Genomic DNA, 13,290 nt, shown 5'->3' with positions numbered 1-13,290 from the left:
TTTTGTTTCATGTTGTCAGAAGCATACTTTAAGAACACTGGTCTGGTGACAGAAAGTGGCAGGGAAATCAGTAAGGAAAAGGTTTCTATAGACGCAGTGGGAGGAAAGGAGGGCCTGCAACTAAGGGTGGACACATCAGGGGTGGGAAGTTTTGACAATTATCTAAGAGCTTTGCCTGTAGTTTTTCTTTAGCCATTCTAACTCTTTCTAGGTAAGTACTGATTAATGGAAATTCTACTGATAGGAAATGATAATTTTGACTCCACAATCAATCGTAGATACAGGCCACTGAGTTACAAACAAGAATGTCTGGCTGAAGAGTCTTTGAGTTCAGAGATCTTTTATCGCCCCTCTCTTCTAGGATCATTTGATAAGCTTAATTCCCTAATCAGTCAAGACCTTTGTAGAAGAGCCAGGTGGGGAATCTAAGGCGGAACTGAGTACTTATTGACACACCAGGGCCTGCAAACTCCCAAGCTGAGGCTCAGAATTAGCAAATTAGGGCAGGGCACTTCCTTCTTCAGGAGGGAAGTTGTGTTTTTTCAAAGTTCTTCCAACGGAACTTTGAGACTAGAAAAGTGGAAGTGACTGGGAACTGCATTGCTGTTCCTGGGCGGGGCATGGCCTCCTCAGGCCAGGGCTCAAAGCTCAAGGTTTCTGTGGTCAGGGCCTGATACTGGCGGTGCCTACCCACCTGCAGAACAAGGTGCTGCTAAGCAGGGGGATCTTAAGGCAAAAAAAGGGAGAAGTGTTTTGTTTTCAGAAGGTCAAAGGGCCTGGAAGAAGAACTCATGGCCTGATGGCGCTAGCCTTTCTGAGGTCTAATCAGGATGCAATGATCTGCAGCATTCCCATTCCTGTCCTTGGTCCTGACTTAACTAGGAGTTTAAAACACTAGGGAGTGGGGGGAAAAACTTCCCTTTTTCTTCCACAATGTTAGGAGAAGCAAATAAAGTTCAATTTCCTAACTTGTCAGGTGTGGGGTAAAGACAACATCGAGATTCTTTCCATGGCACTTGTCTTAATTTTTTCTTTTTTCTTTTTTTAACAACTGGGGATTCCCAGGTGGTGCGAGTGGTAAAGAACCCATCCGCCAGTGCAGGAGACATAAGAGATGTGGGTTCAGTCCCTCGGTTGGGAAGGAGGGCATCAGGACTGAAGCGACTTAGCATGCATGCACATGTTCTCTTAAGGCTTCCCAGGTGGTACTAGTGGTAAAGAATCTGCCTGCCAATGCAGGAGATGTGGGTTTGATCCCTGGATGGGGAAGATCCCCTGGAGGAGGGCATGACAACCCAGTCCAGTATTCTTGCCTGGAAAATCCATGGGCAGAGGAGCCTGTTGGGCTACAGTCCATGGGGCCACAAAGAGTCAGACACAACTGAATGACTGAGCACACACAAGCCCCGCCCCCCCACACTCTTTTCATAATTTAGAAAGGAGCTTTTACAAAGCCAGAAGTTTAGAAAAAGAAGTTTAAGCTCAATGTCATTCTAAATTTGACTCTCATGAAATTCCCAAATCTCCTTTCTTCTAATATCTTTTCCAAGAATCATTATAAGTAAAATAGTGCAGTAGACTCCCTTTTAAGAAGACATTCAGTATAAAATAGATAACCAACAAAGACCTACTCTGTATCACAGGGAACTATACTTAATATTTTGTAATAACCTATAAGTGAAAAGAATCTGAAATATATTAATAGGTACATATACTGTACCTATTTTTGCTATTAATAGGTACATATACTGTACCTAATTTTGCTGTACACCTGAAATGAACACAACATTGTAAATCAAATATACTTCAATTAAAAATAGAAATAAAAATAAAAATTCAAATGACCCCTCACCACAAGACTGAAATAGACATGAAACTGAAGGTTGACTCACAACTTAGGCATCAATTTCTTCTATTAAAGTAGAGGTTCAAAAATAAATAAATAAATAAATAAAGTAGAGGTTCATGTGGGTAACCCTCTGAAAAGAACCACTCAGAATCAGTAACTCAGAAGAGGTTACAATCACTTTGTGGGAGAACTGGTCGAAGCCTTTGTTCTAGTTCTGATTAACCAGTGGAACTTCCTAGCTCTACCCGTCTTAACTTAAATAGCCCAACGACCTCCTCCAGGGCTGACAACCCACCATCCAGAGGGAACATGGAGGGCCGGCTTCTGCCTAGTGCTCAAACTCCACGTTAGCCACGCCCCGCCCTTTCCCCAACTCTTCCAGCAGGGGGCGAAGGGGGACGGTTCGGCCTGGGCCCACCCCCCGGGGGCAGGGACGTGGAGGCGGCGCGGAAACTTGGCGGCGGCTTTCCGGGAGCGGTGACTCGGGAAGGGGGTGGCGCAGAAGAGGCCGCTGCTCAGTCCAGACGCGGCCGCTCGCTTCTCCGAGCCCCGCGCGCTCCCCCCGGGCTCGCGCTCTGTGAGGGGGCGCGCCCGCGCGGACTCGCGCGCCCGGCGCCGCCCACTCCCCTCCCCGCGGCCGCCCCTCCCTCCGCCGGACGGCCGGCGGCTGCGGCGGCGGCGGCGGCCGGGAGAGGCCCCTCCTTCAAGCCCTCCTTCCCTCACTCGCAGCCGAGCGGAGCCGGCGGACACGGCTGGGCCCTGACCCTCTCCCGGGCCATGGCCGGCAACGTGAAAAAGGGCTCTGGGGCCGGAGGCGGCGGCGGCTCCGGGGGCTCCGGCGGCCTGATCGGGCTCATGAAGGACGCCTTCCAGCCGCACCACCACCACCACCACCACCTCAGCCCCCACCCGCCGGGGACCGTGGACAAGAAGATGGTGGAGAAGTGCTGGAAGCTCATGGACAAGGTGAAAGGCCCTGCGGAGGACCCGCGGGAGCAGGGGTGGGCGTGGGCGGAGGGGCTGAGGGAGGGGAAGGAAGGGACGGAGGAAGCTGGGGGAGGGGACGGGTCGTGCGAGGCTGGGGAGGCGAGGAGCCGGGGTGACGGGGCCGAGGGCTGGGGGGTGTGGGGGTAGGGAGGAGATCAGGAGGACGGGGGTCGGCGGAGGGGGAAGGGCTGCGGTTGGGAGTCGGGGGGGAACGTTGAGGTGGTGTGTTTGGGGTTGCGAGACAAAGATGGGGTGGGGGCTGGGGGAGGTTAACTGGGGAGCCACCGGGGCGGAAGTCTAGTGGGGCTGCAGAGTTTGGGGCTCTGCGCAGGATGTAGGGATGTGGGTCACGGAATTGGCCCCGGGAGATAGGAGGGAGGGGGCGGTGAAGAAGAGCGCTTGATTTACCGGCTGGGACTGAGCTGGACGGGCTCTAATTAGGGAATTGGGTTTTACGGGCTCTCATGGAGAGACCTGGGGTCCTGACAACTCCGCGGGCAGACTGCTCTGGGTGAGCGTACAATTTTTTTTTTCCTTCCCTTCTTCTCATTAAGATGTGACAGAGATAAAAGAAATGGGGAATGTTTAAATGGACCGAGGAAGGAACTTTCCTCCACATCTAGCGCTGGCTCAAGTTTTTCTCTTCCAAAACATTGGATGGGATCCATTGCTGGTGCTGAGATATGCACTGATTAAACCACAAGTTCTGGTTATAACCTTTATCTTCGGAGAGATACGTTGACCGAGTGGGTTAAGCAGCAGATTCTGACTCCTTCCAGAACTTCCTCCTCACACACACTGTTTTTTGTTGGGTTCTACTTTTTTTGGTAATAGATGCTGACTCCTTATTACAGAACCTGACTTTAAAATTGTTAGATGAGCTGCTTTGATTACTTTTGTTTTTGTTTTTAGCAACTGTGAAAAATAACTTCACTTTAACCTTGGCATTTGACAGAATTTTACTTCCTTATAGTATGTCTGTATAATGAAAGATAGTAGTTAGTTTCAAGTCTAACGGTTTGTTCCAGAGCATTCAATTTTTCCTTTCTGTTTTTCAACATTTATCAATAACTGATTTTTGCAAAATTCATTCTGCAGATGAAAGATGGTTAGAAGGATCAGGCGTAAGAGAATGGTGTTATTTCCTCCACAGTAAAATTGGTTTTCTTTGGTTCCTCTCTGAGCCTAGGTTCCTCTTCTGTAAAGTTTTTCATGGATTGCTTTGGACTAGAAACAGCTAATAAAAGTGATTATGAAGCACTTGGCAGATATAAATGTGCTGTAGAAATACTTAATAAGTCCTGTGCGTGAATTAGCGCTCCTGTAGTACATACCAGTGGCTTCAGAAGCTACTTTTTCAGGGCTGGTTTTTCTCATGTTAAGTAATTGGTATTGTAATTACTGTTACAATGCTAATTTCATTCTTAGAAATTGCAGTAAAACCATTACATAAAGATAGGCAGTTAAGAGAATTTTAAGTGCATTGATACTTAAAAAAAAATATATTGAATATATTCAAAATCTGAAGATTGTAGGTTTGCATTTTGGGGATTTAGAGTTGACTTAAAAAGTTTGTCCTGAAATTTGCATTTCTAATTAGTTTCTCATTTGAGACACATGTATCAACCTGCAATGTATCAAGATTGTATTGATTAGAGACCTCTCCTTAAAAATAAAACTTTTTGTCAAACTCTATAGAGTCTCTGTAATGTAGTCCTTAAAATGATTCCCCCCACCCCTTAAGACTTAACTCCATCTTTCTAAAGAGTGTGTAGTATGATTTCTTCTGCAGAATGTTTAATTATTTGGGAAGAATAAAGACCTCTGTTTTGAGTCAAAAGCTTTTCAGGTTTTGATAGTTGAAGGAAAGTAGGCTTCTGCCTTTTCCATTCTAGTGTAGGAAGAGCGGTGGTTTTATTCTTGGGTTGATTGTTTTGAAAGATGATTTTTAGTATTGTGTGCCCTGTATCACATGTTACTGGTTGTGCTGAAATGAAAGCTTCGTTCTTCTTTCTGATGTGTTAATCCGGTAGATTTGTTCTGCTTTCCAGATTTTCTGAATACTCCTGTAATGTTGTTAGAGTGCACTCTTTTACTCTTGATGTTTTGAGCATAAATGTTCTCTCTTTTCACTTTATTGTTGACAGTATCACTAACCCTTCTTGACTTCATGTCATATAATACAAGTGATGAAGAACTTAGTGTTAAATCCACAAATGTCCCACGCATTTATTGAATTTAGCTCTAAGTCACCATCTCTTACCTGTTTTAACCTTGTCATTAAAGCTAGGTGAATATTATTCCAGCCTATTATTAATCAGCTTATTGATTTAGTACTGGGAACTGTCTCCTCTCCTCCACATTTGATATTCATGGATGGAGAAGTTGGCCTAAGTCATGGGTTCTGGTCAATGTAGGCCCAATTTACTATTCCATTGCAAAACTTGAACTCATTGTTGGAAAAATGCTTGTGCTAGGATGCTTGTTATTAAACAGAAGATGTGGTTCGGTCTCTATAGTTTTTTTTCTTTTTTTCCTTGTCATCCCAGTATATTGTAATTGATATTTATGAAGCTACCCGTATGTGAAGAAAATGGCTAGTAAGGAAATAGACAACTGGCTAGGGGGTAGAGAAAGCCATCATATAATTGTCTTAAATGTAAATATGGATGTATCAAGTATTTAATTTAATGAGAGACTCAAAATTCCATTGTGAGACAGAGTGGGAGTTGACAAGCTTTCTGTCATGGAACAGAGAGTAAATACTTTAAGCATTGCTGGCCACCTATGCAGTTCTATATTCTTGGCTGCTGTTGTTTTTACAACTCTTTAAAAATGTAAAACCATTCTTATCTTGCAGGTATACAGAAAAATCCATCACGTTTTAGTTTGTCCACTGCTGAAGTAGAGCATCATGCCGGCAGTATTTTAGGTCCCTGCTATGTTTTTATTTTAAATTAGCTTATGTTAGTAAAACCTCGAGGTATTGATTTATTTAATGGAATATAATTTATTGGAAAAATGCTTTACTTTAAATCATGGGTTTGAAAAAGCTTTTTAAAAATATAATCCTTCTACTACTTACCTTTTCATGCTTGCTGTAAAAAAAGCACCTTAAATAACTTCTTGTATTTTGGAAGTAAGATGCACGTAGCAGAATTTATGAATCTGTATGTTTCCTTGGATTGCTTTCTCCCTTCCTTTTTACCTTTCCCCTATGTTTGCATGCTCACTAAATCCCAAGGATAGCACTACGTGTAACTTCTTGCATTCCAGGAGATTCCATTATAGTGATAAGTGACTAAGTAAGGATGTTCAGTGCGATATGGGATCTCTTAAGTTTAAACATCACGTACAGGGACTTCACTGGTGGTCCAGTGGTTAAGACTCTGCACTGCTAGTTCAGGGGGCGTGAGTTCAATCCCTCATTGGGGAACTAAGATCCCACATGCCACGCAGTTTGGCTGAAAGATTTTAAAAAAATGCACATATTTCCTTATCCTAACCTCTCAAGATGTAAATATCACGAGGACAACAGCTGTAATCTCTTTATCTCCTACAGTCTCTAATCACAAGGTCTTACACAATAGTAAGTGCATTTGTAAATATTTGTTAAATGAAATTGCTTTGTGTGTCCCCAAAGGAAAACTGAAAGGAAGAGGTATGCAAGTAGTAATCATTATTAATTACATTAACTTTTCACTAGTTCTTTGGAGGTTATGTTACTTAGTTAATAGAATTAGACTTAGAATCCAGGATTACCCACCTCCTAAGGCTTAGTTGGAGAAGGCAATGCACCCCACTCCAGTACTCTTGCCTGGAAAATCCCATGGACAGAGGAGCCTGGTAGGCTGCAGTCCATGGGGTCCCAAAGAGTCGGACACGACTGGGTGACTTCACTTTGACTTTTCACTTTCATGCATTGGAGAAGGAAATGGCAACCCACTCCAGTGTTCTTGCCTGGAGAATCCCAAGGACGGGGAAGCCTGGTGGGTTGCCGTCTATGGGGTCGCACAGAGTCGGACACGACTGAAGCGACTTAGCAGCAGCAGCAGCAACAAGGCTTAGTTGGGGCTTGTACCTTGGAAGGAAAGCTATGACAAAACTAGACAGCCTGTTAAAAAGCAGAGACATCACTTTGCCAACGAATGTCCATACAGTCAAAGCTACAGTTTTTCCAAGTAGTCAAAGTATGGATGTGAGAGTTGGACCATAAAGAAGGGTGAGCACCAAAGAATTGATGCTTTTTTGAACTGTGGTGTTGGAGATGAGTCTGGAGAGTCCCTTGGACAGCATGGAGATCAAACCAGTCAATCCTAAAGGAAATCAACTCTGAATATTCATTGGAAGAACTGATGCTGAAGCTGAAACTCCCAATACTTTGGCCACCTGATATGAAGAGCTGACTCATTGGAGAAAAGACTCTGATCCTGGGAAAGATTGAGGGCAGGAGAAGGGGAAGACAGAGGATGAGATGGTTGGATGGAATCACCGACTCAGTGGACATGAGTTTGAGCAGACTCGGGGAGACAGTGATGGACAGGGAAGTCTGGCATGCTGCTCTGGCATGCTGCAGTTCATGGGGTCACGAAGAGTCAGACACGGCTTAGCAACTGAACAAGGCTTAGTTATTTCCTCCATACAGTAGCTTCTCAGGTATACAACAGTCTTGATAATAAAAGTCATTTTTCAGAAAGTGACCTGTGTAGGTATACAACAGCAGTCCTCATGTACACTCTCACACCACCATTCACACACAAAGTAGATGTTTTCTTAAATGATATTAACATGATGTTTAACTAGTACCATTAAAAGAAATATCTACTTTTAAGTTAAGGATTTGTGTCTTTTCAAATTATGTGTACTGGTTAGTTTGCATGGTTATTGTGGTGGCTTCTACATGTTATTTTTCCACGATACTTAATTCATGTTATCTGTGGTAGCATTTATCACTTTTTATTTCATCTGTCTCTTCCTCCACTAGATCTCTTCAAGATCAAGCCTTTGTCTTAACTTCAGTTCCTGTGTCTAATATATAGTATTATACTTGCTGAATGAAGCGCAGACATTTTAATAAAGTACAATGAGATTGAAACATGCTCCCTTATTTTCTGTGTGATTAATTAGGGGGATAAGGTAGGGAATTTTTTTTTTTTTTTTTGAGTGTTGAATTAAAATAACATTTGCTAAAAGTAGTTTTTACCTTCTTTTGGTTATAAAAGTGATACGTAGTCATTGTAAAAAAAGATGGTGTCGTTTTCAAATCTGTTAAGAATTCCCCCAATGGATGTAATATTCTCCCTTAATTCTTGTGAGATGTGAGCTCACTGAGCATTTCATGTGATTCATGATAGAAATTTTGAAGGATTTAGGCTGGGGAAGAAGATAATCTGCTCTGTTCATTTTGTGGCTTTGGTTAAAGCTTTTGGTGACTCTTGCTATAATGAAACCTGTTTTTAATATGTTAGCTGTATACACATGGGCAAGTTGGTTCCCCAAGTCTACTTTCAGTGGAGTTCATGTTACAGTCAACCATATGATAATGTCCTCTAATGACTAACCTAGAGCATTAAAAGAAAAATGAACTATGTATTAAAAGAAAAATGGTTGAAGTATTTGTTTGAAAACTGAGCCTAAATTTTATTCACATTCTCCAATGAAGTTATTAATTCTGATCTCCATTAGGTTTGTTGGAAGAGGGGAATTATAACAAGCAAGTCATTGTGAAATGTTTTCATGATTAGCACATTTTGTGCTGGAAGGAAATAGGTGGGAGTAGTCAACCAGGAGCACTGGAAGCCTCAACTCTGTCCCCACAGTGTTCCTTCCTGCAGCAGCTTCCAGGAGGAGGGGAAGGGGTGCAGTGATGTCATTCATGGTGCGCACCCGTGGGGAGTCAAGCCCTAGGAGATGGAATGTCAGTACTGTAGAAGCTCCTTAATCAGCAGTGACTTGGGGTCTCCCCTCTGCAACTTCTGGGACTGGTGGCAGGTCTTACTCAGCGGTGTCCACTACCTCGGGCGCCTCCTTACAGCCACCACTGACCTTCCCTGTGGCTCTGGGATCAGCCATGAGGAAATGTTAAAATGAGGCCAACCCGCTGCTACTTCAGTGAGGGGGATGGGATCCTAATTCCTGCCTCCTTTCTTAGGCCTGGGCTTCCCTGGTGGCTCAGTCAGTAAAGAGTCTGCCTACGATATGGGAGATCTGGGTTAGATCCGTGGGTTGGGAAGATCCCCTGGAGAAGGAAATGGCAACCCACTCCAGTATTCTTGCCTGGAGAAATCCATGGACAGAGGAGCCTGGAAGGCTACAGTCGATGGGTCACAAAGAGTTGGACGCGACTGAGTGACTTTCACTTCTTCAGTTCAATTTAGTCGCTCAGTTGTGTCCGACTCTCCGCGACCCCATGAATCGCAGCACGCCAGGCCTCCCTGTCCATCACAAACTCCTGGAGTTCACTCAGACTCATGTTCATCGAGTCAGTGATGCCATCCAGCCATCTCATCTTCTGTCGTCCCCGTCTCCTCCTGCCCCCAATCCCTCCCAGCATCAGAGTCTTTTCCAATGAGTCAGCTCTTCGCATGAGGAGGCCAAAGTACTGGAGTTTCAGCTTCAGCATCATTCCCTCCAAAGAAATCCCAGGGCTGATCTCCTTCAGAATGGACTGGTGGGATCTCCTTGCAGTCCAAGGGACTTGCAAGAGTCTTCTCCAACACCACAGTTCAAAAGCATCAATTTTTCAGCGCTCAGCCTTGTTCACAGTCCAACTCTCACATCCATACATGACCACTGGAAAAACCATAGCCTTGACTAGACGAACCTTTGTTGGCAAAGTAATGTCTCTGCTTTTGAATATGCTATCTAGGTTGGTCATAACTTTCCTTCCAAGAAGTAAGCATCTTTTAATTTCATGGCTGCAGTCACCATCTGCAGTGATTTTGGAGCCCCCCAAAATAAAGTCTGACACTGTTTCCATTGTTTCCCCATCTATTTTCCATGAAGTGATAGAACCGGATGCCATGATCTTCGTTTTCTGAATGTTGAGCTTTAAGCCAACTTTTTCACTCTCCACTTTCACTTTCATCAAGAGGCTTTTTAGTTCCTCTTCACTTTCTGCCATAAGGGTGGTATCATCTGCATATCTGAGCTTATTGATATTTCTCCCGGCAATCTTGATTCCAGCTTGTGTTTCTTCCAGCCCAGCGTTTCTCATGATGTATTCTGCATATAAGTTAAATAAGCAGGGTGACAATATACAACCTTGATGTACTCCTTTTCCTATTTGGAACCAGTCTGTTGTTCCATGTCCAGTTCTAACTGTTGCTTCCTGACCTGCATACAGATTTCTCAAGAGGCAGATCAGGTGGTCTGTTATTCCCATCTCTTTCAGAATTTTCCACAGTTTATTGTGATCCACACAGTCAAAGGTTTTGGCCTAGTCAATAAAGCAGAAATAGATGTTTTTCTGGAACTCTCTTGCTTTTTCCATGATCCAGCGGATGTTGGCAATTTGATCTCTGGTTCCTCTGCCTTTTCGAAAACCAGCTTGAACATCAGGAGGTTCACGGTTCATGTATTGCTGAAGCCTGGCTTGGAGAATTTTGAGCATGACTTTCCTAGTGTGTGAGATGAGTGCAGTTGTGCGATAGTTTGAGCATTCTTTGGCATTGCCTTTCTTTGGGATTGGAATGAAAACTGACCTTTTCCAGTCCTGTGGCCACTGCTGAGTTTTCCAAATTTTTTAGACCTATCTGAATAGCAGTATACAAGTATAGCACTCTTTGTGAGAAACAATTTATGGATCATAAAATATATAGAACAAAATATAAGTCTTCCTTTACTCCCCTACCCCTCAACTACTATTCTCTGTAGAGGTAACCACTGTCTACTATTTGGGGTCCATCCCTCCAGTTCCTTTTTCTAAGCGGCTCTGAACAAGTTGTTGCCTTCTTAGCATTTAGTCGCAAAGACTGACAACTAATAAGTCCTTATATTGTGTAGCAGTTTACAATTTAACATCTGCTGATACAGTAAAAATTTCAAAATAATGTGTCTTATGAGATCAAAACGAGATTCAGAGAAATTAAGTAAGATAAGCCACCCAACTCATAGTTTTGGTTTTTAATGTGGATCTTGAACTGGTGTTCAGACTCTGTTAAGTGAGTTTTATAAACCAGTGCTTCTGAGACTTTAACATAAATTCAGATCTGTGGATCTTGTCTGAATAGGTCTGAGGTGGGGCCTGAAACTCTGTGTTGCTGATATGGATCATACTTCAAGAAGCAAGGCCCCTTCCACAGTTACTTTTATTTTAGATAAGCTTGACAGATTTTTTAAAAAAAAAGTGGAGTATCTTATTTATGTTTAAGATATATTCTTAAATTTGAAAAGTAGTATATATAACGTTTTTAATACATATAAAATACATTGTTATGCAAAAGTGGGATTTTTAAACAAAAATGCTTCTAGAATGAAAAGATTATCTATGTTGATACAACATGTAGGTCTCCTTGAATTCTTTTTTTAAGTTTTATTTAGATTTTATAATATGGATATATATATATATATGTTTATTTAACAAATCATAGTGATAGTCTTCTGGGTTGTTTGTGATTTTTAATATTAGAAGCGGTTACAGTGACAATCTATTATGCAGTTTCTAGGTATTCTTCAGAATAAACTTCTAGAAATGAAATGTACTGGGTCAAGGGAATCATACATTAAACTTTGAAAAGTATGTATTGGCACATTGCCTTCCAAAAAAATCTGCTTTCATCCGCAATCCTTGTCTAGTTTGTTGATTTAAATATGGTAGCTGATTCCTGGTTCCTTTAGGTGAAAATCGTGTTGGCACCTTTCCACATCACATTTTCATTGAACTTCTTGCTGGGTGCTAGGGAGTTAAGAATGAGCCAATGCTCACATTTACAAACTAGAGATATAACTGAAGTTATGCCGGGTCAGGAATCCCAGCCCTGCTCCCTATACCCCACACCATGGGAACCATTAGGCAAATCTTTACCTAATCCTTGAGAAGACCAGAAAGGGAATTTGGGACTGGGGAGGTGCTTTAGACCAAACTGGAAACTCCACAATATCCTAAATCACAGTTGTGCTCTATTTAGGGTCTGACATCCAGAAATGATGCTAAAATCATTTAATCTCTAGTTCATGCTAAGTATTTGGTTTTAAAGTTGCATTGATAAGTCTGGGGAGAGAATTATTTTTTCTTTTTAAGGACAGAATCCATATATAAAAACTGCACAGTTAAGCTGTAAGCACATGTCAGTTATTTAATTTCCTATTGACTGTATTTTTGTCCTGCGATTAATGTGATGAATGAAAATAATGAGATTGGTAATTAGTTGTAAGTGGCAGAGTGTTTTTAATAAATAGGGTTGGGTGGTATTTGAGAAGTTCAGTTCATTTCAGTCACTCAGTCGTGTCCAACTCTTTGCAACCCTATGAATCGCAGCACACCAGGCCTCCCTGTCCATCACCAATTCCCGGAGTTCATTCAGACTCAATGTCCATCGAGTCAGTGATGCCATCCAGCCATCTCATCCTCTGTCATCCCCTTCTCCTCCTGCCCCCAATCCCTCCCAGCATCAGGGTCTTTTCCAGTGAGTCAGCTCTTCGCATGAGGTGACCAAAGTATTGGAGTTTCAGCCTCAGCAAGAGTCCTTCCAATGAACACCCAGGACTGGTCTCCTTTAGGATGGACTGGTTGGATCTCCTTGCAGTCCAAGGGACTCGCAAGAGTCTTCTCCAACACCACAGTTCAAAAGCATCAATTCTTCAGCACTCAGCTTTCTTCACAGTCCAACTCTCACATCCATACATGACCACTGGAAAAATCATAGCCTTGACTAGACGGACCTTTGTTGGCAAAGTGATGTCTCTGCTTTTTAATATGCTATCTAGGTTGGTCATGACTTTCCTTCCAAGGAGTAAGTGTCTTTTAATTTCATGGCTGCAGTCACCATCTGCAGTGATTTTGGAGCCCCCAAAAATAAAGTCTGACACTGTTTCCACTGTTTCCCCATCTATTTCCCATGAAGTGATAGGACTGGATGCCATGATCTTTGTTTTCTGAGTCTTGAGCTTTAAGCCAAGTTTTTCGCTCTCCTCTTTCACTTTCATCAAGAGGCTCTTTAGTTCTTCTTCACTTTGTGCCATAAGGGTGGTGTCATCTGCATATCTGAAGTTATTGAGATTTCTCCCGGCAATCTTGATTCCAGCTTGTGCTTCCTCCAGCCCAGCATTTCTCATGATGTACTCTGCATAGAAGTTAAATAAGCAGGGTGACAATATACAGCCTTGACGTATTCCTTTTCCTGTTTGGAACCAGTCTGTTGTTCCATGTCCAGTTCTAACTGTTGCCTCCTGACCTGCATACAGATTTCTCAAGAGGCAGGTCAGGTGGTCTGGTATTCCAATCTCTTTCAGAA

The 13,290-nt window shown here is 42.8% G+C and overlaps 1 protein-coding gene across 2 annotated transcripts in view; it reads left to right on the top strand.

Moving 5' to 3' along the window:
• The first annotated feature begins 2,506 nt into the window (after window positions 1-2,506).
• The window catches only part of CBL (Cbl proto-oncogene), a 99,414-nt gene continuing 88,630 nt past the window's right edge, over window positions 2,507-13,290 (top strand). Inside the window, exon 1 of one of the 2 annotated variants that reach the window (XM_027563488.1) lies at window positions 2,507-2,815. In XM_027563488.1, the coding sequence (XP_027419289.1) occupies window positions 2,627-2,815 (189 nt within the window). In that variant the 5' untranslated portion in view covers window positions 2,507-2,626. The remainder of the gene's footprint in view (window positions 2,816-13,290) is intronic. The other variant, XM_027563490.1, reaches the window with a different exon arrangement.

This window comes from Bos indicus x Bos taurus, chromosome 15 (assembly GCF_003369695.1).
Source record: "Bos indicus x Bos taurus breed Angus x Brahman F1 hybrid chromosome 15, Bos_hybrid_MaternalHap_v2.0, whole genome shotgun sequence".
In the NCBI taxonomy this organism is placed as follows: Eukaryota; Metazoa; Chordata; class Mammalia; order Artiodactyla; family Bovidae; genus Bos; species Bos indicus x Bos taurus.
This window is presented reverse-complemented; position numbering and strand designations above follow the sequence as displayed.